This window comes from Acomys minous, assembly GCF_964271855.1.
Source record: "Acomys minous genome assembly, chromosome: 4".
Classification (NCBI taxonomy): Eukaryota; Metazoa; Chordata; class Mammalia; order Rodentia; family Muridae; genus Acomys; species Acomys minous.
This window is the reverse complement of record NC_140486.1, coordinates 103,080,160-103,107,876: the sequence shown is the minus strand read 5'-3', so window position 1 is coordinate 103,107,876 and position 27,717 is coordinate 103,080,160. Positions and strand designations below refer to the sequence as shown.

Below are 27,717 nucleotides of genomic sequence, written 5' to 3'. Positions count from 1 at the left end.
CAATACATGAAACCACTTCTTGATTTTAAAAGTATTCAGTCTGGATTTAGCCATTCCATGTGAAGTAACGGAAAATATTTTGCAGAAAACTTTAGAGAGCTGTTAAATGTCGTTCTATGGAATATGGGTTCTAAAATTGTCCGTATACTTGTGCTTATGATATAATGATTAACACATAGAAAGGCTGGGCATGGTGGTGCACACCTGTAACCCCAGCCCTCCAGGAGGCAGAAGCAGGCAGATCTCTGTGAGCTCAAGGCCAGCCTGGTTTACAAAGAGTCCAGGACAGCCAAGGCTACATAGAGAAACCCTGTCTTGAAAAAAATAAAAAAAAAAAAAAGGCAAATTGCCAATAATAATTATACCTCAAAAAACAAAGACTAAATGAATGGTTATACACTCCAGTACTAAATCTCTAAGCACAGATATTTCTTAGGAACATTTTCTCCAATAATTAAAAAAAATTAACCTCTTTAAAATTTTAAAATCAAATATTTTCCTGTCAAAGTTGACTTTAACAATTTCTATTGCATTTATTGATTTTCATGTGTGTGTGCGTGCACGTGTGTGTGTGTGTGTGTGTGTGTGTGTGTGTGTGTGTGTGTGTGGTTATGGGCATTAATGCCCCATAGTGCATAGGTAGAGGTCAAAGGACACTTTGTGGGAGCTGGCATTGTATGGGTTCCAGGGATGGAACTCTGGTCATCAGATTTGCCATCAGCTAACTAGCCATCTCTGAACTTGATCCTTAAGTGTTAATTGCATTACCAAGACATTTTCCTCTACATTACTAGCAATGTTTGGGATGTCTGGGTTGTGAGATGTGTGTGTGTGTGTGTGTGTGTGTGTGTGTGTGTGTGTGTGTGTGTGTGACGTGTGCATACATTACATTACATGTGTATCTGGTTATGTTGAGAAACATAGTGTTTGTGAGTTAAATGTTCACCTTTGTCCTCAGTCAACACTAAAGACTAAAAGGAATTTGGAGTTTCTGCTTGCCTGTCTCATATAATCTATAATGATTATTTTTTTAAACTTCATCAACTTATATATAACTAAACATTTCAAAACACGTATCACCACTACATTTGTAATGCATAGTTGGATTAGCACACAACTCTTGAAATGCGGTAATGTTCAACAAGTAAAATTTCCCATCATCCTTCTATGATGCAAAATGTTACTTTGAGTCAAACAGTTAACTTCTATTTGCACCATGTTTGGAAGAGCCTGTGTCTGCCAAACATGCTCCCGTGGCCAACTAAGTGCGAATGCATGAGACAAGAAGAGATGGAGGAGTGAGTCGATGGATGAAGCAAGCTACTCACTAGATGAATCGCATCTGAAATGACCACTGCCAAAGCCCAGGCACTGGCATGTAAGCTTAAAGCCAGACTCAGACAATCGCTCCCATTCCTCTCCAATGGCGTAATGGGAAACCGTGAACGGATCAAAGCATGAGTCATCCGTAGGTTGGTTCAGGCCTTCGCTGACTATGAACAAGAGGAGGAAAAAGGAGAAAAAGGAAAAGTCATCTTATTGACAGTTATAGACCATAAGAGAACACATGTACTGTATACCATGACCTAGTCTAGTAGCGCTAAGAACACAGGTACTAGCATCACCAGTGCTTTGTTGTAGCCAGTGAGCACTTGCCACAGCAGGGCCAACGTGGCCCATCTTCCTTCATCCCTGTCTTCTGTTTCAAAAGGTGATCTTTTCCGGGAAATCTACAACTCATGACGTAAAACAGATCTTCAGACACTTTACCTAGTGAAGATGTGGGCGCTGAAGCTTCTCCCAGATTCTTGAGTATCTTTGAGCTAATTAACATTTATCTGTTCTCTCTTTCCTCATCCAGTACAAATACATAGGGGTAATAATATAAATATCCCCTCCACATTAGGATCCAATAGAGGCTACATAAAACCCAGAAATCAAAACACTGGCCCATCATCAAGATGCAGAAATCACTCACTAACAATTGCTAGCGAGTAACTAACAATTATTGTTAGTTACCATTCTTTGCTTGTGCCAAAAATAGTCTTAACATTTTTATGTAACATTATAATGCAGTCTTCAGTTACATTATAGCATTTTTTTTAACAAAATAGTTTTGAAAACCTAGATTTTACAGTTACTATAAAACTAGGTGAGACTGCACTTTCCAAGTAAGAGCAATCACCATGGTACAGATAATTTATGAGTAAGTAAAACTCTTGGTGGATTTCCCAAGATCCCATACCTCTGTTTTAGACATTTTTATCTTAAGAAAGGATAAAAAATAATAATCTGTGTAGGGGCTGGCGAGGTGGCTCAGTGGTTAAGAGCACTGTCTGCTCTGTCAGAGAACCTGGCTTAGGTTCTCAGCACCCACATGGTGCCTCAAGGCTGTCTATAATAACTCCAGTCTCGGGCGATTTGAAGCAGCTTTTGTGTTCCATGGGTACCAAGCATGTGTACTGTATACAGGCATACCCACAGGTAAAACATCAATACCCATTTATAATCAACAAATAAAAGTAAATATAATTTGTATAAATAAAGCACACCCCAGGTTATTCTCAAAGTGCTAAATAAGCTAACTTCATATGAATTTAAATCCCCCATGTGGCTATTTCTTTTAATAGCGTAAAATTCAAAAGCACAAATGCAATTGATATTTGAAATGCCTACTATTTCAAAAGACACCATTTTGGGAGAACTAGAAAGTCTAAAATGCTTTAAAGCCAAGAGAAGTAAGCTCAGTGCTGGAGTAAGGAGTTGGAAAGAAAACAAAGGGGCCTACACTCTTCCACGGGGAGTGAGTATTTTAAAACACCCACAAGTTACAATTCTGCTCTGACATTATGGAGCCTGAGCAACATAGCAGGCTTAAGTCCCTCACAGACTATACATAGATAGGATCCTGTCTGAAACACACCGCACACCTTCAAGTAAACAATGTGGAAGACCACAAAACCCCTATGCTTTTGGGGGAAAAAAAAGTCCTTTCATGTGGCACTTTACAAGTGAAACCACAAAAGCCAAATGCTAATTACTGTGGCTGTGACAGACTACCTGCCTACCTCTGCGTTGCCAGGCATGCGGCTGCTTATTTAAGGGTGAAATCACAGTCTTCTCTCTGAGGACGAAGACTGAAATGAAGTACCTGGCCCTAAACGGAAGTCCTGCTTCCTGGAAGAAGCCGGGACTTAGCCCTGACAGTGTAAGATGATTCGGGGTTCACAGTTTCAGTTAGTCCCTAACTCCTGTTCCTTGGTGAATCTTTAGCACTGCAACTTAAAAAACTTCAGTGGCACATCGTTGGCTTCGAAAGACTTTAAGAGTCAAGGGTCATTCAACTTTTATTTAGATTTTTTTATGATTAAAGTACCTTTATTATGATGTTACTTGCTGGTCATTGAACCTTTATTAAGATTTTTGTGTGGGGGTCATTTAACCTTTAATTTTGCATGGTGGTCATTTAAAGCTTTATTAAGATTTTGCATGGGGGTCATTTAATCTTTATTAAGTTTTTGTGACGGCCATTTAACCTTTATTAAGATCTTGCATGTATGTAACATGAAATATATATATGTATATGTATATTAAAGAGTATTAGAACACATATAAAGAGGCTGGAGAAATGGCTCAGAAGTTAAGAGCACTGGCTGCTCTTTTAGAGGACCTTGCACGTACATGGCTGTTTAAGTCCAGTTCTGGAGAATCTGGCACCCTCTTCTGGCCTCTGTGAGTGCTGCATGCATGTTGCATATAGACATTTATGCAGGCAAAACACCCATACACATAAAATTAAAATAAGTATATGTAAAAAAGAAAACAAAGAAGCATATAAAATCGGAATTTGGAATAGGGAGCTTTTTGGGAAGAAAAGGCAGCTGGTAATATTTTACATTAGGAACAAAGCCTAAGCCGTCACTTACCGTTGCAAAGGAAGACTACAGACTACGCAGAGGTATTCTGTTTGGGTTGGACCACAGAACGGGGCACGAGACTAGAAAAAGATACTCAGAAACCATTGACTCTAGATAGTCAATAGGAAGGACAAAGTAAATTGGACTAAATAATATTAGCATCCCTCCCAGGCCTGTCATCCTGTCAATCATGTGTTGGTGAGCAGCCTAGGATTGCATAAGGGGAAATTTCCTGCTGCTGTGCAGTCTTACTGTCCTAAGTTCAAAGACAACAAGGAACAGTAGACAAAGCCTTCTCTGGGGTGGAGGACAGCAGTGCACCTACCAGTGTTGCCAACGGTAACGACCTCTTCCCGAACCTTGTGCCTCCTCTGGTTTTGCAGTGCCTCAACTACGATGTTGTAGGTGACCCCTCTGGTTAGGCCAGTCAGAGTTGCACTGGTGGAAGTTCCAGGAACTTGGAACTGTACAACCAAAGTGGGAAGAAAGCATTAGAAAGACAAGCAGGCATGGGCTCTCCTGTTTTGTTAGTAACTCACCATGTTTAACAAAGCAGGAAAGGAGAGAAGGGGGAGGCGTGTATAGGTCTCCCACTCAGTCAAGATGAAATGTTAAATGAGTACAAAAAGCCATCATTCCTGCTACATCTTCCTACCTAGGTGTTCCACAATTACCAGAAGCCCTCACGTCGCCAGCCTCCCCTGAGTCCTGTGGCTCATTAGACGAACTCCTGGCTAAGCCCCCTTCATAACCATGAGCACCACAGAAGAGGAGTGCGTGCCATGCAAGGTGCCAGCACAGTAGAACTTGGGTTTTCCTAAAACACTGGCACATCCCCAGACTCAAGTTTTCTAAACTAATAAATAAATGTCCTGCGGTACAGTCAATTTTAGGACTTCTTTCACTTTCTAAAAATAAGATGATAAAAATTGATTCTAGCCTCTGTGGGACAAATTAAAGAATAGAGTCTTGGAGACGCAGGCTCTCACAACAGCTGGTACCCAAAGGTTTGTCTAATCTTCCTAGACACATAATAGATAGTGTGACCCTTCAAGGACAGACACCAGGAGTGGCATTTCCAACTTCATATAAATAATTTTCCTTTTTTTCTTCTCTAATATCATCTTTTTACCCATCTCACTAAGTGGCCTCCAGTATATGAGAATAATAAAAAGAAATAATTTCATTCTCTTTACTGAATCAAACTCTGACACTCTCTGGCTTATCCTCCAGAGCCGGGATGAGAGAAGAAAACAATCAACCCCCCAGAGTTGTAACATCAGCCCTGGGAGAGTAGACATCTGACATGAGAGATCTGATTGCTTCTGTCTGACCCCTTTCTGAATGGCACAGTTACAAATGAAGAGGGGAAAACGGTAGAGGTAGTTACCTGTAAGGGTTCCTCGTCGGTGCCAATGGGATGACACGAAATGATGTACTCAGAACTCTCCTGGAACGGCGTCCAAGAGATGGTTGTTTGTGAGAGAGCTTCCTGTCCTGTAGAGGCATTCGAATTGAGCCTCGGAACATGAGGGTAGAGGTGGTAGTCTACGTCACCCCTGGGAACATGACCGATTTGGACCTCCTCATCTACATTCGGCAGGTATGGTCTTGGCCTAAGCCTGACCGGGGTGGCCGCGGTGGGTGGTGTGGTCCGCCTAAAGCCATGTTCCTCAAAGATCATTTGTTGCCCAACACTGGCTTGTTGGTGGCTTGTGCCAGGAAGCTGAATACCATTTTCGGTGTCATACCCAGGGTTGGTGACGAAAGGGGTCTTTTGGACTGTGGAAGGAACATCCAAGATCTCTGGTCCATGAAGATTGGGGTGTGGAAGGGTAACCAGTTGGGGAAGCTCATCTAGCCAAGAGAGGTTAGAGCCAAAAAAGCAAAGCGTGTTAAGCTCAAGGAAGAACAGTCTCTTTCAAACCAGGCAACAAGTGTACATCAACCTGATCGAGGCTCGTACGCAACCAGCAGTTCTCAGATCACAGAACACTCTCAAGAAAGAAATCTTGATTTTTTTTCCCCCCCTCACAGATTTCTTTACAATTTAGACATGAAATGTTAGTATGGACTTCTCATACAGGCAAAGCTTTGAACCGCTGAGCCCCATAGAAGCTAAGCCACCTCTGCTCCAATTAAGCCTCTGCAACTGAAATGCTTGATTTTAAATTCCAGAAACCAAATCATAAATCAAGGCAAATATGAAAGGTTTTACTCCCACCATTAGAAAGCTCCCCGCCCTGATTCATACTCCCTAGTTTGAATTTCTGAAATGTGAATGAGCCTCTAGATCACAGAAAAATAAATAAATCAGACATCATTAAAGCATGTTGGGCGATTCCTGTCAAAGAATACGATATATAAGCCATTCTGCTAGGAAAAAAAAATCATCCATGAGAAATGTGTCGAAATGCGGAGAACTTCATCCTGCAAAGCAGACATTGGTTAGGAGTCTTTACCTGTCTTTTTCCTCCCAATCAGAGGCTCGCTCTTCTGATTGTTCCTCAGGGCAATGACGTAGATGGTGTACTCGGTTGCTGGCTCCAGACCTGACGGGGGAACACAACCATTTCATCGTGTTGGCAGGCATGGCCAGTCAAGCAGCAGCCATAGGCTCAGCAGAGGCTAGTGGGGAGCAAAGTGTTCCTCCCAGCTACCCGAAGTCTTAAAAGGTGAGATCAGCTTTACTTCTGTCTATGCCCAGAGACTGCATACAAAGGCCGCTCAGCCAGTTAAGCATCTTGCAGTCACACCTGACACTTGAACCAGCAGTTTCACAGTAACCTTTCTAGAGGATTCTTTCAGCCTGCAGATGACCCATCAGCACTGTATACCACCAATGGAATATCCGTTTGGGAGAGACCGTCACAGACCTCCACCTTCTATTTAATTACTAACAGCTTTCAGTGACAGAGCAAAAATTACAAAGTGCTCAGCCCAAGTCTTCCCATACCAGATTCTATTTTCTAGCACAACAAAGAAGCTGTGATTTCCTGATATCTGTGTGCTTTACGGGGATTTCAACATACATGAAATAGTATATGTATGGTTTATTTTATTTTGGGGGGAAAGTAATGAAGAATAAGTTAATTTATATCACAGAGTAGGACATCATAGCTGAGCCATGTGATGGCACTGAAAGCACATGCTCAGACACTCCCACTTTGAGAATGCTACTTATCCTTAAAGAGAAGAAACCCTTCTAGAGTGCTGGGAACATCACTCTCATGCCATAGCCTCAAAGACACAACTGGGGGCGGGGTGGGTATTATGGATTTGGAGTATCTATGATTAAAGAGGAAAATACCAGTAATGGTGGCCTCCGTGACACCAGGGCGGGGCCGAGGGACCACTTCTCTGGGAGGGGATCCAGGCTTCTCATATCTGATGATGTAGCCAGTAATCCTGGCACGGGGAGCTTGCCATGATACCAGCAAGGAATTGGGTGTGGTGGTCAGGAACCGCAGGTTGGATGGCGCATCAATGGCTGAAAGCAGACAAAAAACAAAAACAAAAAAAACGGTATCTTAGAAAAATGAATGACCAGAAAACTATTCTCACGTTTGCAGCCAGCCCTAGCAAACAGTAGGGAGAGAACCTGGGAGTCCCCGGAGCCGTGGCATGGAAATTCCAGCTCCATAATAGTTTCTAAAGTTTACACAGCTGATTACATAAGCATCCGCTGACATTTTCCTTAACAGGATGTGTAGTTACCAGTGGAGGCATCGATGACCACAGGGGAGCTCCGGGCATTGTCATTCAGAGTGTACAGGTGGATCTTGTAGTCAGTGCCTGGTTGTAAACCTGGAATTTAAAGACAAGCCTTTCATCTGTGCTTACTTTACTTAAGTAAGTTCTAATGCTTGCCTGCAATGTCCTTGGCTCCTGTACCGTGGCATAATTTTGTAAGCTACAGAAGCAGTTCACAGGGGAACAGTAATGTGAATGAGAAACCCATCTCTAAAGCAAGGCATTCATGTCCTGATACTGAATTGTCTCTGATTACAGCTTCTACCTATTATTATTATTATTATTATTATTGTTGTTGTTGTTGTTGTTGTTAGTTTTTTTGAGACAGGGTTTCTCTATATAGCCTTGGCTGTCCTGGGCTCACTTTGTAAACCAGGGTGGTCTCAAACTCACAGAGATCTGCCTGCCTCTGCCTATCTGAGAGCTGGGATTATAGGCATGTGTCGCTGCGCCCTGCTTCTGCCTATATTATATATAGTGCTGTTTGTAGCTATAAATTTCATCATGCTTTTTAAAAATCTAGTCATGCTAATGCTAAGAACTATACACTACTATTTGGTATTTTTGTTTTCTGTATGAACTTAAAAAAAATAGGGTTTCACTATGTCTGGTCTCAAACTCACATCCCTCTGCCTCTGACTACAGGCGCACACTTTTTCTTTAAACAATGAAAAGCATGTTATGAGATAGCCAATTTGATGACTGAAATTTATAGGTCAATCAAAAGTCAGGAATTCAAAAGATCATAGAACGGCAATCACATTTTTCAAACTGTGCTCTCATAAATACCAGTCACAGAATAACTACTAAGCCCGTTTGTGCTGTTGGGGCGCACACAGTCGGACTGCCGAGTGCACTCACCTGTAATGGTATAGCTCCTGACGTCTGGGCTGATGGTCCTCTGAACTGGGGTCTGGCCATTGGCCGGGATGGCATCGACTTGGAAGCCAGTGATTGTCTCAGTCTTTGTCCTCCAGCTAATAGTGATGGTGGTCTCCGTCGCATCGGTCACACGCGCCCTTCTTGGAGGGCTGACATCTGTATAGTAGCATAACTAGAGATTAGTGCATGCTTCTTTCACACACATGAGGTTTTCGTATTTTAAAACATGTCCCCATTACACGACTACATTCACTTCAGGAAGTGCACTGGCTAGTACTGTGTAGGCCACCCCCTTTTGACATCAGGAATGGTTAGTGGTGTTTAAGAAAAATGAAAATATTCATTTCTCATGTCTTCCCTTTGAAGAAACGGAAAAGCCTTATATATGCTACCACTGGTTCCCAGGGCTGACTCTATAGTATCTAGAAATATCAAACAAGTGTTGCAACGATTAATTTATTGTAATGTAAAAATGTGTGATCGGAAAGATAACCTAGTCTACTAGTAATGACCCGTATGTGGCTAGCAGTATTCTCTCACTTAAGGCTCCACATCCTGCTCATGCCAGACATGATAAAACATGAGGTTATTGATAAAGCAGAGAACTAGACTAGGGACCTGATTTAGCCCCAGAGTTCCTGCGGCAGAAGCCAGTGTGTCCTCCCCACACTGAACTCGGTGAAAACGAGCCCTCACCGGCAGAGAGTGAACCGGTCATGGGCTTCAAGGGGCTTCATGCCGTCATCAGCACCAGCAAGACACAGTGACATGATTTCATTTGTTTCAGTGGACTATTTTCTGCTTGGCATACAAAGTGGATTACCAAAAACGATAAGCTGTTGTATCAATTTCCAGATTCTGTGGTTAAGTTAGTGATTTGATCTAAAGATTACTCAGTCACCTTTGGTTTTTGTTGTTGTTTTTTGTTTTGTTTTGTTTTTTTGGCTTTTCAAGACAGAGTTTCTCTGTGTAGCCTTGGCTGTCCTGGACTCACTGTGTAGACCAGGCTGGCCTCAAACTTACAGCGATCTGCCTGCCTCTGCCTCCCGAATGCTGGGATTAAAGGCATGCACCACCATACCCAGCTTTTTTTTTTTTTGTCATCTTTTATATTTACTTACACTCAAGGTTTGTCACTTACTCTCTAGCGTGGTGACGACTCCCTGCGCTGGTCTGCTTGTCAATGTGTCCTTAAGAGCGTAGACACTGACCTCATATTTAGTGGCCACCTGGAAATGAGGGCATGAGAAGCTTTGGCAACAGTGTTGCATAAAGCCTAGAGAGTTCTAGCAAATAATTAGAAAAACACAGTGACTGTAATAGACAGTCTGTGTAACCGGCAAAACCCAACACTTCAAATACCCAGACTAACTCACTTTTACCCAGGATCAACAACACATTTAAATTAAATGAATTTTAAAATGTTCTCTGGGGTTAGTTAGGCTCAAGCAATCCAAAAATGGTCATAAAAAGAATAAGAAAAAACAGTATTATCTTTTTCCCAGCCTTTATGATCTACAAGTATAAATCATGGGTTTTTTTTGTTTGGTTGGTTGGTTGGTTTGGGTTTTTTGTGTGTGGTTTTTTTTTTTCCCCTGATCACAAAGAGACAAGACAAAACTCCTATTCTGTCTCTGAATCCTCTTTTGCAGCTTCCCTTGGAACTGGTCTTGTGTTACAATGTACATCAAGCCCTTAGAATCCTAGATAGTTTCTGCATATCCAGAAAGAGGTTTTTTTTTTTTTTTAAATGTTATTTGTTTATTTGTTTGAGACAAGATCTCTCTATGTATATCAGGCTGTCCTGGAACTCACTCTGTAGACCAGGCTGGCCTTGAACGCAGAGAATCACACTGCCTCTGCCTCTCTAGTACTGAGGCTAAAAGCATGCACCACACCTGGCTGGTGTTTACAGGTTCTAATGAGGGTAGTGTCAAGTTAGGTCGGTTCCACCTGGAGAATGTTTCTTGCTAAGGAAGCACAGCTCATAAAAGGCACAAATTCAATCTTTTTTTTTTTTTTTTTTAAGATTCATTTATTTCTCACATATATAGTACTCTGCCTATGTGTGCCTGCACACCAGAAGAGGGCACCAGATCTCATTTATAGATGGTTCTGAGCCACCATAACCATCACTGGGAATTGAACTCAGAACCTCTGGAAGACCAGACAGTGCTCTTAACTGCTGAGTCATCTCTCTAGCTCCAGAATACAATCTTTTAAAACAAGCAGAATACCTTTGTCAAAAAACTGCACAAAATCCAAAACTATACCACTCTAAACCAAACGGTCCTCTTAGGTTATCTTAAAAAAAAAACAAAAAACAAAAAAAACCCCTAGATCAGAACACTAAAGAATTCTATTGTATAAAGAAGATTAGGTTTATTAGGAATTATACTTCTACCTGTTAAACTCTATGAAATCACCTACTTCCTTGTTCTAGGGATGGAAGCTCACATCTTACCATGAGCCCCGACACAACCACGGACGAGCTGTCTGGAGAAAGGTTGATTTCCTTCATGGGTCCCGTCTTCTCCTTCGGGGTCACCCGTACTCGATAGCCAGTGAGCTGAACACTGGGTGCTATCCACTGGGCACTCAGGCTGGTGGGCGTCACCTGAGTGAACTTCAGGTTGGTTGGAGCAGGAATGGCTGTGAGGACGGTCAGTGGTTAAAAGGTTATCTCATAGGGAATGAGGGAAAGGGAAAAGAAAGCAAACTGTAAGAAGGAGACTGGATTGGTCCTGGAGGAGCTGGTGGACTCCCTGGCCCAGCAGAGAGTCAGCACAAGCAAGTGGTACAAAAGGATACAAAAGTGTGTTTTGTACCAGCAGTTCTCAGACTCACTGGAAACGCCTGGGTAAATGGCAGGACTCAAAAGCGGATTGGGTCTTATCTCCCTAAAACCAAGAGTCGAATGGCCATATATGTCATTAGAATTGATTTTTTTTCCCCCATTGGTATGAAAAAGATGAGCAATGGCTCCTTTTCTATATAAATTATCTTTGTATGGGAAACCATTTCATGGAGAATTCCATCCAAGAGAGAGAGAATTATGTTTTTATTGTCTCTTTTATTTGGACCTCCCACGGCAGATATCATGGCTGAGTTCCAAGTATTCTCTGCGGTGCAGCGTGAGAAGAAAACTGGCTCACGACAGAGGCAGGAAAGAGAAGCAAAGAGCAACAACACGGACTGCCACCTCTACGCGCTTTGCACAGTCCACCCTGCTCCGTGAAGTGGAGCCCGAGGGGAGGACGGGCTGCAGGAGCTCTTGCCCCGATGACTCTGTCCCGTGCATCTGGATCAGAATCCTTCAAGCAACAGAAGCCCCTGCGCAGGGTAACTAGCCAGAGGAGATCTTGCCCATGTGCTCTTAGAGCATGCTGCAAGGAAATGCCTGGCTTAGGGTCATTTCTCAGTAAACTTTATGATCCTAGACTTCTTTCCTGCGTGTGTAGAGAGGGAGTATAACCAGAGGTGTGTCACTTAGGAAATAATCTCTCTCTCTCTCTCTCTCTCTCCATATATACATATATGTGTATGTATGTATATATATGTGTGTATGTATGTATATATATATACATATATATGCACATATGCTACGCTACTTCAAATCTATCTTTCTTTCTTTCTTTCTTTCTTTCATTTTTTAAGACAGGATCTCTCTGTGTAGCCCTGGCTGTCCTGGACTCACTTTGTAGACCAGGGTGGCCTCGAACTCACGTAGATCTGCTTGCCTCTGCCTCCCAAGTGCTGCGATTACAGGCGTGCACCACCAGGCCGAGCTCAAATTTCCTTTTACTAGACTTAGTTAACTAAATACCACCTAGCTTTTTCTTGTTTGTTACCGTTCCTCGTTAAAGAGGGCCCTTGCTGAGAGTTTGAGGGCGTTTCTCTACTCTCCCTTCCACGGGAGTCAGTGGCCCAGTAAAATACAACGCCAGCAAGGCATAAAGCCGCTGCTCCCGTAAGCACCCGGGTGGTGCGGTAACGATATACCTGTGGACTGGACTCCAATCAGGGGCTGGCTCTCCATATCATCGTGTAAGGCCACCACACTGACTGTGTACTCAGAACCTGGCCTGAGGCCTCGGAGCTCTGCAGTATCCTCTTCGCCATCGGGTGCAGGGGAAAGCTCATGGATTCCATCCTCAGGGCTTGAGTAGGTCACCCTGTACCTGGAAACCTGCCCCTGTGGGCTTTCCCAAGCAATTTTGATGGAATCGACATCCACATCAGTGAATGCCAGTCCTTTAGGGCGATCAATGTCTGTTAGGCAAATTAATGGTAAGAGGTTATGTGAAAAGCAAGTTGTGAAACAAGCATATTTTTTTTTTATACCGTGCAAAGCAGTTCTGCAGGTAACCATTTTCTTTGATGAATTAAACTCCAATTATCACACTATTAAAAGGCAAAGTTACTTGACATTTGCTTAAAAGGCTTTCTTAAGGTTTAGAGTATTTAGTGTCACATTGCTTATTAAAACACAGGTGTGCGTGAGATATGTAGACAACCTGCAAAAATCTCCATAAAGGAAATTTATTATCAATTTATTATTTATTAAATTTATTATCAATTTAAAGATATTCTAGAGTTGATTTTTGCAATGTGATGTTAGTCTCACAGACCTGGATTTTCTAGACCTTGGAAATGGTAAAGCTGATTTTCGATGTTCAGTGTAGACTGCTATAATCTTTCTCAGATTCTTTTTTTCCCTTCTATTAAAGTATTTATTTATTTTCTTTTTTTTTTTTTTATTAAAGTATTTATATTAGATACTGATCCAGGGCTGGAGAGATGGCTCAGCGGTTAAGAGTACTGTCTACTCTTCCAAAGGTCCTGAGTTCAATTCCCAGCAATCACATGGTGGGCTCATGACCACCTATAGTGAGATCTGGTGCCCTTTTCTAGTGTGCAAGCATACATGCAGGCAGAATACTATATATGTAATAAATAAATAAATCTTTTTAAAAATACGCTAATCCAGCCACAGTCCTCCAAACATAACCACCTCATGGGGCATATTCCAGTCAACTTTACCATCCAGTCATAGAAAAAGTAGGTCCTAGAGAAATATTTCAGATTTGCTAAAGGCAAATGAGATTTTGCTGAGGCTATTTGAGCAAAAGAGATCAAAGCACAGCAGCTGTTGACAGCAACACTACAGTAGTTCTCCCTACAAGCTACCTATGTGGCACCAAGAAGAAAGAAATATTTGCCAAGGGCTCATCTCAAGATATGAACCAACCTACATGTTGTTATTCCCTATATACAATGGCAAAAGACACCCAGGGGGCATCCAGTCACCCAAGAAGAGAGAGAAGTAGAAACTGAGCACGGGTTACGTACTGGTCACTGCAGTCTGAACCAGGGGCTGGCTTTCTCCGTTCCGGTTCTGAGCGTAGACACTGACCTCGTACTCCACGGTGGGTTGCAAGCCTTCAATGGTCATTTCTGTTTGATCTGCCAAGGATGGAAAAGCAATTGCAGGTCTATAAAGCCACCCAGGCCACTCCTGAGAGCTTAATGAAAAGCAGATGTTAAGCCTACGGTTTTCATTTGCAGAATAATCATCAAACACTTATTCAGCTCGGCAAAGTCAGGTACCTATTTCCTCTTGGGGAAAACGTGTTCATTGGTAACAAAACTGGGGCTGGGGAATGCGCCTTTGCTGATGGAGTGCTTCTGTCTCGCTCGAACAAAACCAGGCTTTGATACCCAGCAGCACAGTAAACTGTATGCCTATAGTACCAGCACATAGGAGATACAGACAAGAGGAAATCTAAGGTCGCCCTTGCCTACATAGTACAGTCAAAGCCAGCATAGACTGCATTAAGACCCTATCTCCAAAAATGTTTCAGCATACTGCAGTAAAATCATATTCAAGAATAGGTTTTACAACTTAACATGATGCCTTGCAAATTTAATGAGGCTATCCTTGAAAAAAAAAAACCAAAAGAAATTAAGAAATTAACTTGACCTTAAGAAATTGCCTTGAGATCACAATGCAAGCTATTTTATATAATAAAAACCTCAGATCTAGAAGGGTCCGCAATGTCAGAGTCCATGCTACCATACAAAATTGTATTTAAAAAAAAAAATCCCAGAAATACATGGAAACTAAAACCTGCCCTGTGAATGGGGTCTGGCAACAGCCTATGAACGGAAACACCGCAACACGCACCCCCTAACTTAAAATGAACACGTCCCAGCTGGCACCGTGTTTGTATCGCTAGATGGGACATAGCAGTTACTCTTACCTGGACCGACAGTTTTACTTTTTGATGGTCCTGGGCCATTTTTGGGAGTGGTGGTGACTCTGTAACCTGTCACCGGAGAACTTGAAGGCAGCCACCTGACACTAATGCTATTGTCCTGAACATCCGTCACTTGCATCTGGGATGGCTTGTCAATTTCTGTAAGTACAAAAAAAAAAAAAAAAAAAAAAAAAAGGTGAAGCCCCAGTGTTTGAGGGCAGAACTGGACAAGCCCTTGTCTTTAGTTCTGGTGTGCATGCAAACGAGCTTGCACATGTTTCTTCTGACAAGAGTAAAGGGTTAGCTTGAAGAAGAAAAGGTATGAACCCAGACACCATTACAACTATTTTCTTTCTTTCTTTCTTTTTTAAAAAAATTTGTTTATTTATTATGTATACAGTGCTCTGCCTGTATGTATTGCCTGCAGGCCAGAAGATGGTGCCAGATCTCAGATCTCATTATAGATGGTTGCAAGCCAACAGGTGGTTGCTGGGAATTGAACTCAGGACCTCTGGAAGAGCAGACAGTGCTCTTAACCTCTGAGCCATCTCACCAGCCCTTGTTTTGTTTTTCAAGACAGGGTTTCTCTGTATTAGCCCTGGCTGTCCTAGAACTTACTACATGAACCAGGCTGGCCTCAAACTCGCAAAGAACCACCTGCCTCTACCTCCTGGAGTGCTGCGACTAAAGGCGTGCAACACCATCACCTGGCTTATCACATCTATTTTCAACAGGATTGCTTCATTCCACAAAGTAAACACTACATCTCAAGCAGGCCTTTGTCTTCTACTCAGTTGACTCAGCCAGTCATTTATTTTTTTACAGATATTTATGAATACGCTCCCTGTCTCATGTCTACCGCAGATACACATGGTACAGCAGTTAAAAACAGACAAAAACGTCTGTTCCTGAGGTTGTCTTTCTACATCTGTCTAAACATTCTGTTAGTCATAGGTAGTCTTTTGTCTTATTAAGAAAATAAATCAGGAATAAGGGTGAGGTTCGGTGATACAACACTTGCTTAACAAATATGAGATGCTAAAACTAAAATAAAGGAAAACCACACAAAACTAAAGAAAAATCAGTCTCACAGTGGAGAAAATACTGGGGAGGATCCTGTGAAAGCTATCTTCATGAATAACCCCGTGTCACCCCAGAAGAGACGTTTCTACCTGTTTGATAATTGATGGAAATCGGCTTGCTGCTGGCTGGACTGTCCCCACGGCCAGTGACAGCATACAAGGTGATGGTATAATCCGCTCCGGGTTTAATGTTGTTGATGGTGGCTGTGGACTTGCTCCCGGGCACTGTGAACTCCTGGACAGGGCTATTCCCTCCTGCAGGAAAGGGGTGAGTGGAGAATTTGAGGAGCTGAGAGTTACTCCAACAATCATAATGCATTGAAAGCAATATGGGAACCACTGCTGTTTGCAGGGTCCCTTTTAAGGAGCACTGCTTTAACACAGCCTAAACAGGCAAGTACATTTATGCATGCAGGAAGCTCTGCTAAGTCTATAAAAACCAGAACTCTCAAGCTAATGTCATTTTAACATCCCTGGGTGAACGTGTCACCGAGTTGTAGATTAGCAGGCAAAAGGTGAACAGATCCCCAGGAATGAGCTCCCTAGTTGATAATAAAATACCAAGTCGTCAGCCCTGAAGCCTTGTACATAAGCAACACTAAGCAGACTCGGTAGGTTGTATTTGTGCACTTTTGTGGGAGTGCGCACACACTCTGTGTGTGTGTGTGTGTGTGTGTGTGTGTGTGTGTGTGTGTGTAACAAAAGAACAAGAAGCCAAGAAATTGAGGAGTGGCAGCAGAGGGTCATGGGAGGGCTTAGGAGAAAAAAAGGGAAGGAGGAAATTATGCAATTATATTTTTAATTAATTTTTTAAGTAGAAAAAAGAGGCAAGAATGTGACTCACTCAACATAAAATTGAATGAATTGCATCCTGTTCCAAAGTTGTTAACAGAATACTTGTTAAACTTAGAGAACACAGAAAAGAAGGAATAAGAATTACCAAAGATAATATTTGTGAGTATATAAATGGATTTTACCCTTAGCTCTGCTTTCCACCTCTAGCTGTAGTGTATAAACAACTTTTGAGCTTGAGTCTACCATCCCATGAGCACACCTGTCTCTCCGTAGGTGATCCTGTAGTAGCGCACAGAGACAGCGGGGGGCTCCCAGCTGATGAGCAGGCTGGTCGGGGTAGAGGCGATGACCTCCAAGTCCTTCGGGATATCAGAAACTAGAAAGAGCAGAGGAAAGGCCTCACATCCGTAACTTCCAAAGAAAGCTCCGATTCACTCTTTGCTCTTTTCCTAGATAATTATTAAATTTCCTTCATACAAAAATATAAACGCAGTGCTAAAATTAGCAGAATTAAAATCTAGGAAGAAGTCAAGGGAAGGGATGAAGGAGACCATTCAAATTGTGATAAAATTGTGAATTCTTTTGGAAAATAAATCACAGAAAAGTTATAAAAATTATACTGGTTGTTACTCATGCACCACAAACCCCCACTCCCGGTACAGGGTTTCTCTGTGTAATAGCCCTGGCTGTCCTGGAACTCTCTTTTCAGACCAGGCTGGCCTTGAACTCACAGAGATGCCACTCATGCGTTTTTAACTATGTGCTATTTGGAAGCACTGGTCATACATGCCCCTATTTGCAGCTAAAATGCAGATTATTATGGTAACAGGTCTCCCGTTCATTGTGACGGAAAATACATCTATCTATGCATATAGACATCTGTACAACCTACGCCTTGGCGAAGCACTCTACCATACACTACACCCACAGCACCTCTTCTTAAAAATAGTACTTTTGAGTCAAGGTCTCACTGAATAGCGCAGGCTAACTTTGAACTCACAGCAGCCCAGGATGGCCTTGAACTCCTTAGCTTCCTGGCCCAGCCTGGAGCAATATCTGGGATTTCACATCCATGCTACCAAGCCCAACAGAAAAATCACAGGTTTACAGTAACTTTGGGACCATATTATGCTTTTGAATGAAACTTTGTTAAAAACCAATAAACATGCAAGCTAGGAGTAGTAGCTTGTGCCTGTAATTCCAGCACTCAGAAGTCAAGGCAGAAGTATCTTGGATAAGCTTGAGCTCGCAAAACGCCATAAATAAAAACCAATGAGCAAAAATACCAAAACATAGATAGCTGAATCAGGTGAAAACTTCTCAGAGTAAAAAAAAAAATATCTTTTGAAAACGTATTCTAAGAAGGAGATACTTTGCCACACATTCCATCACTGTTCCCTTCCCTTTTTCTTGAGACAGGGTCTCACTGTATAGCTCTGGCTGGTCTGGAACTCACTCTGTAGACCAAGCTGACCTCCAACTCAGAGATCTGCCTGCCTCTCCCCCCACCCCCCAAGTGCTGGGATCAAAGGTGTGCACTACATACAACGCCTGCCTCTATCACTGCTCTCTCTGTGTCGCCAGCCACGGATCTACTTTCCTAGTGATGCTGACTCAGATGGCACGAAGCTTTTTCACAAACTAAACCAAAGTCCATACAGAGGGGTTTCTTTACAGATTATTAAAAAAAAAAAAAAAAAAAAATTACCTGTCGCTTGCTGGCCAATCAGTGGGGGGCTCTCCTCTCTGCCATTAACAGCAACAATGCTGACAATATACTCTGTGCCCGGATTGAGGTTGGTGAGGGTGATAGAATTCCGAGAGGGAGGCACTCGATCTTGCCTGGGTCTTCCGGCAGCATGCTCAGCGTGATGGCGAATTATGTAGCCAGTGATGGGGGCTCGAGGCGCCACCCAGTGGACGGTGAAGGAGTTGGCGGTGACATCAGAAGAATCGAAACCAGTTGGGGAGTCAAGACCTGTTTTTCCAACCCAAAAAGGGGAGCAAAAGACAAGAACGGCCAGCTTAGACACGGAGGAAGATGTGGGGGAGAGAAATAGACCGCGTTATACGGTATTCTCAGTTGACCAATCAGCTCACATAAGCATTCATCCTTTTTTTTCTTTTTCAAAGTAATTGAATCGATATGCACAGTTTTAGTACATTTCTACATCGTAACTTAAAGACTGATATTTTGAAGGCTTTAGCATTGTACTCGGTAGTCTTATGTCAACTTGACACAAGCTAAAGTCATCTTAGAGGAAGGAAATTATAAGATCAGATTATAGGCAAGCTTGCAGAGCTTTTTCTTTATTAGGATTGACAGAGGAGGACCCAGCCCATCATGGGTGGTGCCATCTCTGGGCTGGCGGTCTTAGGTTCATTAAGAAAGCAGGTTGAGCAAGCAATGAGGAGCAGGTCAGTAAGCATCACTCCTCCGTGGCCTCTGCATCAGTTCCTATCTCCAAGTTCCGGTCCTGCTTGAATTTCTGTCCTGACTTCCTTCAGTGATGAGCAGGGATGTGGAAATATAACAAGAAGAAACCCTTTTCCCCCCAATTTACTTTTGATCATGGTGTTTCATCACTTGGACAAAAACCCGTGAAATTTACAAGGAAATGGAGGGAACGAGAAATTATTATATTAAGCAAAGTAATCCAGTCTCAGAAAGACAAATAACCAGGTGCTTTCTGACATGTGGACCAGGAAGAGTGGGAGAGGGAGCAGGGGGAGGAATGGAAGAGGAAGATCAACAGAGCAGGTGAAAACGCCACTTTGAAAACCACTACTTCATGCTAACTAAAAAAAAAAAAATTTTAAAGTAATGTACCAACACCATGAAAGATGGAGATGCATTTTTAGACTCAATCTATCATTGTGCTATTTAAAGCTGGTAGCTCTCTTCTTGATAAACACGTTGCCAACACAACTCACCGGTTTTCTGTCTTCCTCGAAGAGGTGTGCTCTCGTGCTGTTCGTAGACGCTGGAGACACTGACTAAATATTCGGTCCCAGGCAGGAGATCTGAAGAGGCAAGTAGAGCTTGCTTTAAGCTTGAGAGCATGAGACACCACAACACCCCCTGGACTACGTCATCTGATGAAATAGCCAAGCACTCCATGCCACAGCCTATTTGTAGCTAAGTGAGCTTCCATGCTTGGAGATAATCTGTAGTTCAGGGTCACTTTGTCCTGTACCTCTTTAAGCCCCGCAGTTCTGCCTGCATAAATGCAACTTGGCCAAGTATAAACATGGGCACTAATATCTCTTTCATCCACTTGAAAGTGCACCTGCTGAGAGGCCAACTGATGAGAATGCTTAGGAGAGTGAATGTTGCCACCTACCCATTACCAACCTTATGAGGTGGCCGGCCACTTCAATGTTATACAATGTTGCATATATTTATGAGGTACAATTGGACAAGATTTAACATGTGTCCTTGTGGGGCCATCAGTGTATTCAAGACAATGAACTCAAGACATATATATGCAGTACCTCAGGGTTCACTACACAGTACTGAGCATGTTAATCTTTAAAGTAGGGTAATAATGACTTCTCTAAGGGGCAGAGAGTTACTTTGGGGTCACAGCATTAGGACTCTTAAAACACGTAATAACATGTGAGAGGATTTGCTGAACTGGAGGCAGCATGTGATGCAGGGTCTGGCACACTGGGTAATGTGGTTCCTGCTGGCTCTCAAAAGAAATGACCTTATGGCCACAGTCAAGCTCTGTTCCTCAGCCACAGAGGGAGAAGGCAAGATCAGTCACGCTCGGCTGCCCTTTGGAAATTCACTTCTGAAACACATCTGGAAGGGAAGGAGTGTTTTCCGACCACTCTTTGGGGAGTCTGTGCACTTAGCATCTTACTACACCATGGGTATTGAAAGCACAGCATCATGCTACAACCTCTTGCTTTCTTTAATACAAAATATCTCTCCCTAAATGGTAGGAACTAAGAAGAAACAATTTCTAAAAACTGTCTATTTACTGTCAGTTGTTTTCTAAAGTCTTTTTTGTTCTTGTTGTTTGTCTTTTGGACTCGTTTTGTAGACCAGGCTGGCCTCGAACTCACAGTGATCAGCCTGCCTCTGCCTCCCGAGTGCTGGGATTACAGGCGTGCGCCACCACGCCTGGCTGTTCTCTAAATTCATGAGCTTCAGGGAAATCGTGTAAAGAGATGTTTTCTGAATTATGAGCAGAACTTCTGCCTCTCTCCACACAAAACCGTTCGGAATCCACAAAACAGAACACTGTGACAGACACGCCGACACCACCTTTCTTAGTCCTGCCTTAGCTCCAGAATTCATTTGGTATTTCCTTATTTTAGTGTACTTATGTGGAAGTAGAAAGTGTCTCTGAAGCCTTAGCACTTCCGCTGACAGTGTTTTCCCCTGTGATTTATAGAGATCAAAGGTTTGTCGCTCAGGCAGAAGCATTACATCTGTCACAGTTTACAGAGCCGCCTATTAAGCTTAGATAGTGTGCTGCCCTGTGAGAGCTCTCCTTCTCTTTAGGTGTTCCGCCACGGGAATTCAGAATCCATCTTGCGTGCTCCAGAAAAGTACCTACAGAATGCGCATGTGTGAGAGCTTACTCGTGAGGACCACGGCGTTGTCGGAGGGTGAAACAGACAGCTCCGCCACGTCTTCCTCATTCTTCACAGGCGAGTAGCGCACCAAGAGGCTGGTCAGCTCGATGGATGGAGGTGGGGCCCAAGTGACGCGCATAGTGTCTGGACCGATGTTGGTGAATCGTAGATCGGTTGGGGGAGGGACAGCTGGTTTCAGGTAAGAAGGAAGATTTAGGTTAATGTAACTTTAAAGTTAAAGCTAACAAAATAGCTGAAAAGGTAGAAACCAGTATTCATGCACAAAAGAGACAGTCTTCGTCATGCAAATAGTCTAATCTAAATCTAATCTAATATCATAATATACTACTGTTAAAATAAATAAATAAAAGACTATATAGAATACTGTTAGGCCCCTTTAACCTTTCTGCCATCATCAATGGATTTTAAAGAATAAAAATAATTTTAATCTATTTTCAAATAGATTAGGGTTTTTTGTTTTTTTTTTTTAGTTGTTTGGTTGTTTAGCTTCAGTTTTTTGGCTTTTTGGCCTTTTTTTTTTTTTTTTTTTTTAATATCACTGAAGATTTTTATCCCAGGCTGAAAAGGGTTAAGTTGCCACACAGCAAAGAGACATAGCAGTACTTTGCAAAGAAACACATGCACACAAACAAAAAAAAAAACGACAAGGGGGGGGGCGTTCCTCAGTTTCCCTGGAGTGAGATATCTACACACTACTGCATTGCCGTAATTCCATTCAGTGAACTCTACTTACAAGTGAGGGGATTCATGCACGGTGGGTTCTCAGCATGTTTCTTACCATGCAGAGCAGAGAACCTTTAAGATGTTGCATGCTGGCCCCCAGCCTGTGGTTAAAGAGGAGTTTCCTGACCTCACATAGCAGCGCATCCAGAAGGCCTTATACACTGTCCTCCTATCCCGCCCCAGAATCACCCTCTGCTCCACCTTAATTTTTGCTGGGTGTTTTATTACCTACAGCTTATCAACAGGTAAGAGGAGACACGCAGTGGCACATTTTGGAGATGTGTCATAGTATTAACCGGTACTCGTTGTACAGCGTGCTATTTATCCTTTTAAAACCAGACAACTCAGGACCCGCAAACTCAAATCCACTTCGCACTTCACAGATCAGTTATCTAGATTTCTTTGTCTTTACCTCTGTTTGCGGTCTGAATGAAACCCCGCGAGGCTAATTATATATATGTTTTCACCCAGTCAGGTTAATGTACCCCTCAACCCTGTGGCCAGTCACTGGCTTCTCCTTAGAAACATCCAGATTTAACCAGAGTGACGGAGCAGCATGCAACACCATCCATGTCTCAAACATAGAAGACTTCAAGATTCACCCGTTTGCTGTGTCAGTGTAGTAGGGGCACTCTCTCCGCCATTAATGAGAGTGATAACGCTGATGTCATAGTCAATGCCGGGTTCCAGCCCCGTGACTGTGTAGTATCCTACTGAGGAGTCCACAAAATCTTCAAAAATAGGGATACCTTCTCCTGCTGCAACTACTGTGATGCGGTACCCAATAATGGTGGAAGCATTTAGCGGGGTCCACCTCAGGCCGATGCTTGAGTCAGTTATATCAACAAAGCTTAGGTCAGTGAGCTGGGGCACCTCTATTGAGTTACGAAGCCAAGAAGAGAGGCAGAAGGAAAATAGGGGCAAAAATAAAGCAGTGTACATCAGGTGACCAGTAGTAAAATTGACGAATGGTAAAGCAATGATGGTATATGCAATGTGTCCCAAACTATTTGAAAAGACTTCCCAAGCATCATGAATAATTTGCTTCCCTGGGAGAGTAAGGCTAGTTACCACATTCTTTTAGGGACTTTTCTTGCATTTAGACAATGTCCCTGAATGATACAATTTTAACTTCTCAAGTTCTAAAAATAAAAATAAAAAAAAATCATAAACACATTTACAATGTCAAAAATCATTCTCACAACCTAGGCGTATCTGTAAGAGATACTAGCAGTGTTGGGGCAAAGGGTTCAAAACCTTTGGTAAGAAAATAGGTTTTATGAACTACAAGGTTTAAAATATATTGGCTGGTTAATTGATTACTTTTCTACATTCCAAATTCTTTCCAGGTGTGATGGCACACGCCTTTAATCCCAGCACTCGGGAGGCAGAGGCAAGCGGATTGCTACGAGTTCGAGGCCAGTCTGGTCTGCAAAGTGAGTTCAGGGCAGCTAGAGCTATTACACAGAGAAGCCCTGTCTCCAAAACAAAAACAAAACAAAACAAAAAACAAACAGAAAAAAAACCAAACAACCAATCAAAATTCTTGACAGCGTGGTCATGGTATTATTGTGAATGTGCCACTGAAATGCATGGTCAGGTCAAGGCCATCCAGCAACTAGCCCATTCTATGGCCAACATTTCAATTCATGTAATTTAATCAGTATTCATAAACGCATTCCAAAATAGTGCAGAAAGGAACAGAATCTGGCCCGGTGCTTTCAGTCTACCAAAAGACTTGGGACAAACAAGGAACCTATCCCCAGACAGGCTTTTGTGATCCTGTCTTTCAATTCAACAGAAAGAAAGCCCTGAAGGCCTGGCCTTTGCATCTGCCTTTCTGTCTCTCTCACCTTACTTCCAATTTTAAAAAGGATTTGAAGCTGCAAGATAAAGAATTGTATTGTCAACCAAGTGTACTTCGGTGCCCACATACGGAGATTAAAAACTGGTTTCTAGCTAACTGCCGGAGGTAGATACAGATTGAAAAATCGGGCACAAATGTCCCATCAGGATGCATGTACCACATTACTTTTAGCCCGTCAGCGCTGGGTACAGACGCGCGACACCGTTTAGTAATCTTTCCATGTGAGCAAACAGTACAGAGTTAATGCTGTGGCTGCCCTCACCACACACCCATGGCAACAAACAGCATCCCAGGGAAGCACAGACAGTGAAGCAGAGGTGACAGCAAAGCCTTCGTCCAAACAGTTGCTTTGGCTTTTGTGGTTTTTGGAGAGCTCGCTGGGAGGTTGACATTAAATCCCAACTACATCTGACTCACTCGGCTACCGGGGATTAAGATGCTAATCCCCATTGCTACATAAACTGCCACTCTTGAGGATAACGGCTTATTTTTCTATTACCTGGGATGATGGTATCAGAGATAGGGGCACTTTCCTTGTCATCTTTGACAGTGTAAACACTGACATTGTATTCCAGGCCAGGATTCAGGTTTTCAAAAGTGCAGGAACTCTGGTCAGCATGAACCACCTCTTCCAGAGAGGTCCCCTGCTGCCCGTTGGTGGGCGTTGTGGTTATTCTGTAGCCAGTGATATCTGAAGTACATGGAGAGAGAAGGTTACCACAGGGAAAGAACATTTATGACCCAGGGAATAGTGAACTGTACAGCAGTGATGGACCCGTACAGGACCGGGTGGGGCAATTACTTCTACCAACAGTCAGAGAGGAGGAATTCGTTTCTATCCTCTCCCAACCCTGCAGTGCGACTGGTCCATGGAAACATATGCTGTATGTCAGAACCCACTAGACAGTCCGAGAGTCCCCAGTGCTTAGAAATGAATGTTTGAGATGGAAATGCTAACTTGATCATTCTACATCATGCCCACTGGATGGCCTTACGTCCGTGCGTACATACAAACCGTACATACGTACAACTGTTAGTTACAAAACAAGATGTTGGCACCTTTAACACCTTTAACAAAGGTAAAGAAATCTTAAGAGAAGCTATGACCTGAGACTTTTCCTGTCTATGAACACCAGCCTCCTTCTACCACTCCATCTTGCTTTTCCTTAATGGGTAACCTGCAGGAAAGCCGAAGAATTTTCTACTTTTTTTTTTTTTTTAAAATACTCCAGGACCACTTTCCACCTATGGGACTTTCAGGAACAGAATCGGGGCAGGGGAGGTGAGTTGGAAAACAGAAGTAGAGATGCTCCTCGTTCTTGAAAAGCAATGCTATCATAGAAGACTCCAGAATTATGAGAAGTGGGCAGTGAAGGTGTTGAGGAGAAGGAGGCAGGCTGGCCAGAGCTCTGCAGCTCCATGTTGGAAGAGGACACCACGACGCTGACTCAGTGAGGATAAAGGAAGGACGGTGTGTTCAGTCAGTGGGGAAAAGGTGCACACTAAAGTGGTCTGTGCTAGGAAACCCGATGGGATGGGAAATCAATAAAGTTGAGGTCATTTCCTTTGCTACTGACCATTGACTGGGCAGGCCACTGAGACCAAAGATTAATGATCCAGCTGCCCAGAAGCAAGGAACTTGTCAGTTTCAAATCGCAAACCCTGTGTAACTTATGTGGAAACAGGGCGCCCGGCCCATTATACAATACATTGCCACAAAGAAGGAAACACCATGTGAAATCAGTTCATTTCAAAGAGAGATTAAAGGGAATATTTTAAGCTATTTTTACTTTGTGACTGTCATCATACATTTATAGATAATTGTCTGACACATAGGCCCAAGCAAGGGCAAGAAGTCTGTAAGAAATTATTTCTATAAATTACAGACTAGACACCATCCATCAAAGGTGCTTTAAAATCATATAGACATATATGTGCACATATAATATATCGAGATAGTTTTGTTGAGACCGAGACCACACTGTGGCCCAGGCTAGCATTAAGACTCACTATGCATACCAGGCTAGCCTTGAACTCTTGCTAATCCTCCTTCCTCAGCCTCAGTGTTGGGATGACAGTCTTACTTTTATAAAAATGTTATGTCAGTAAAACTAAAAACAATTATATGATAAAGCAAATATATTGCTCCACTGAGTTTGCTTCCATCTAGAAAGTTCTCAGCAATGAGTACCATGGTGTTGTAGAAAAGATCTCCTGCATGAACATTATTTAATCACAGAATCTAAGTTAATATTCTTGTGGTGCCTTATGCTCCTTGAGTAGTGTTACACTATGTATGCCTTGTGGTTTTATAAAGACGTTTTCTTATTATTAATTCTGTTTGCTTCTATTACAATTACTTACGCTGTGTGTACATGTGCATAGGCCCGCATGCACATGGCCATGGCATGTATGTGCACTGTGTATACATGTGCATAGGCCTGCATGCACACGGCCACGGCATGTATGTGAAGGTCAGAGGGCAGCATGGGTCCCAGGGATTGTCCTCAGTCAGGCTTGGCAACAAGCCGCTTACCCCTGCTGAGGTACAGCACACCTCTTTTAAGAAAGTACGTTTTATCTCTTCTCAGCCTTCTGGCTAAGATCAAGTGAAGAAATTACATTTTGTGTGCGTATGAATTCGTTTAGCATGTGTGCCCATGTACAAGTGTGCATGTGCCATGATCTGCCTGTGGAGGTCAGTCAGCTCCCTCCTTCTACCATGTGACTCCCGGGGGAATCAACTCAGTCTTGGCAACAAGTGTCTTTACCCACCAAGCCATCTCAGCAGCCCTCCGTGTATTTTAGTATGTGTGAACATGTTTAAACCTTCATCTTTCTGTCACTCTCTGAGCTGGGAGCGAAGCTGGCTATTCGCAAACTCCTCTCCATCTCACAGCACTGGGACTACAGGTGTTCCTGAAGCCACGCCCAGCTTTCTGTCCAGGTGCTGGGGATGGACTCAGGTCTTTTTTCTTATACAGGAATGGCCATTCCTGACTGGAGCCTTCTCCCCAGCCCTGTCTTACATGGTATGGTGCGATTCATTACATATCCATAGGTACTGAACCACATGGATAAAAAAAAAAAAAAAAAAAAAAAACAAACCACTTGATAGTAATTTGGATCTGTGCTGTACGCACACCCTTTGTTGCTACTGTTCCCTAAATAATAATCAAGTAGGACACCTGCTTCCGTGGCATCTGCAGCATATCAGGCTGGAAGGAATCTAGAGATGACTTGAAGTCCATGCGCAGTGTATGGGGTATATGCAAGCGCAGTACCATTTTATGGAACTGGCTGAGCAGATGCAGATTTTGGAACCACTGGCAATCCTGAAGCCAGCCCGACCCAGATCCCAAGAGAACGGACAAGCGTCAGCAAGCAGTCTAAGGTTTATGGTAACTCACACCAGAGGACTATGAACTATGATTCCAGCCACTCGCTTGGGCTTTAAATATACTTATTTTGTTTGTTTATTGTGTGCACTGGTGTTTCGCCTGCAAGTACGTCTGTGGGAGGGTGTCAGATCCTCTGGAACTGGAGTTACAGACAGCTGTGAGCTGCCTTGTGGGTGCTGGGAACTGAACCTAGGTTCTCTGAAAGAGCAGCCAGTGCTCTTAACCATTGGGCCATCTCTCCAACCCTTCCCCATTTGGGCATTTTTAATGTAATGAATAAAATCTTGTTTCCATCCGGTCCTTATAATTCTCTGTAGTATAAACATTTGTCTTTTCTCCCACAGCCTAGCACCCGATTGCTCCCTTGCCTGTGAAGAAATCACGCAGACATGTTTACACGCAGTAAACACTCTGTGTGCTTTATAG

At 42.9% G+C, this 27,717-nt stretch overlaps 1 protein-coding gene across 12 annotated transcripts in view; it reads right to left on the bottom strand.

Annotated features, from left to right (window-relative positions):
• Nucleotides 1-27,717, bottom strand: part of FN1 (fibronectin 1) — a 69,564-nt gene that overhangs the window by 6,483 nt on the left and 35,364 nt on the right. The window contains exons 24-42 of one of the 12 annotated variants that reach the window (XM_084779831.1): nt 24,390-24,581; nt 22,626-22,898; nt 21,286-21,468; nt 19,624-19,713; nt 18,398-18,667; nt 16,949-17,065; nt 15,985-16,149; nt 14,816-14,971; nt 13,905-14,018; nt 12,555-12,824; nt 11,017-11,204; nt 9,694-9,781; nt 8,532-8,708; nt 7,635-7,724; nt 7,228-7,407; nt 6,380-6,469; nt 5,308-5,774; nt 4,243-4,381; nt 1,329-1,493 (exon numbers count right to left, since the gene is read on the bottom strand). In XM_084779831.1, coding sequence (XP_084635957.1) covers nt 1,329-1,493; nt 4,243-4,381; nt 5,308-5,774; nt 6,380-6,469; nt 7,228-7,407; nt 7,635-7,724; nt 8,532-8,708; nt 9,694-9,781; nt 11,017-11,204; nt 12,555-12,824; nt 13,905-14,018; nt 14,816-14,971; nt 15,985-16,149; nt 16,949-17,065; nt 18,398-18,667; nt 19,624-19,713; nt 21,286-21,468; nt 22,626-22,898; nt 24,390-24,581 — 3,414 coding nt within the window. The remainder of the gene's footprint in view (nt 1-1,328; nt 1,494-4,242; nt 4,382-5,307; nt 5,775-6,379; nt 6,470-7,227; nt 7,408-7,634; nt 7,725-8,531; nt 8,709-9,693; nt 9,782-11,016; nt 11,205-12,554; nt 12,825-13,904; nt 14,019-14,815; nt 14,972-15,984; nt 16,150-16,948; nt 17,066-18,397; nt 18,668-19,623; nt 19,714-21,285; nt 21,469-22,625; nt 22,899-24,389; nt 24,582-27,717) is intronic. The other 11 variants (XM_084779835.1, XM_084779840.1, XM_084779836.1 and 8 more) reach the window with 11 other exon arrangements.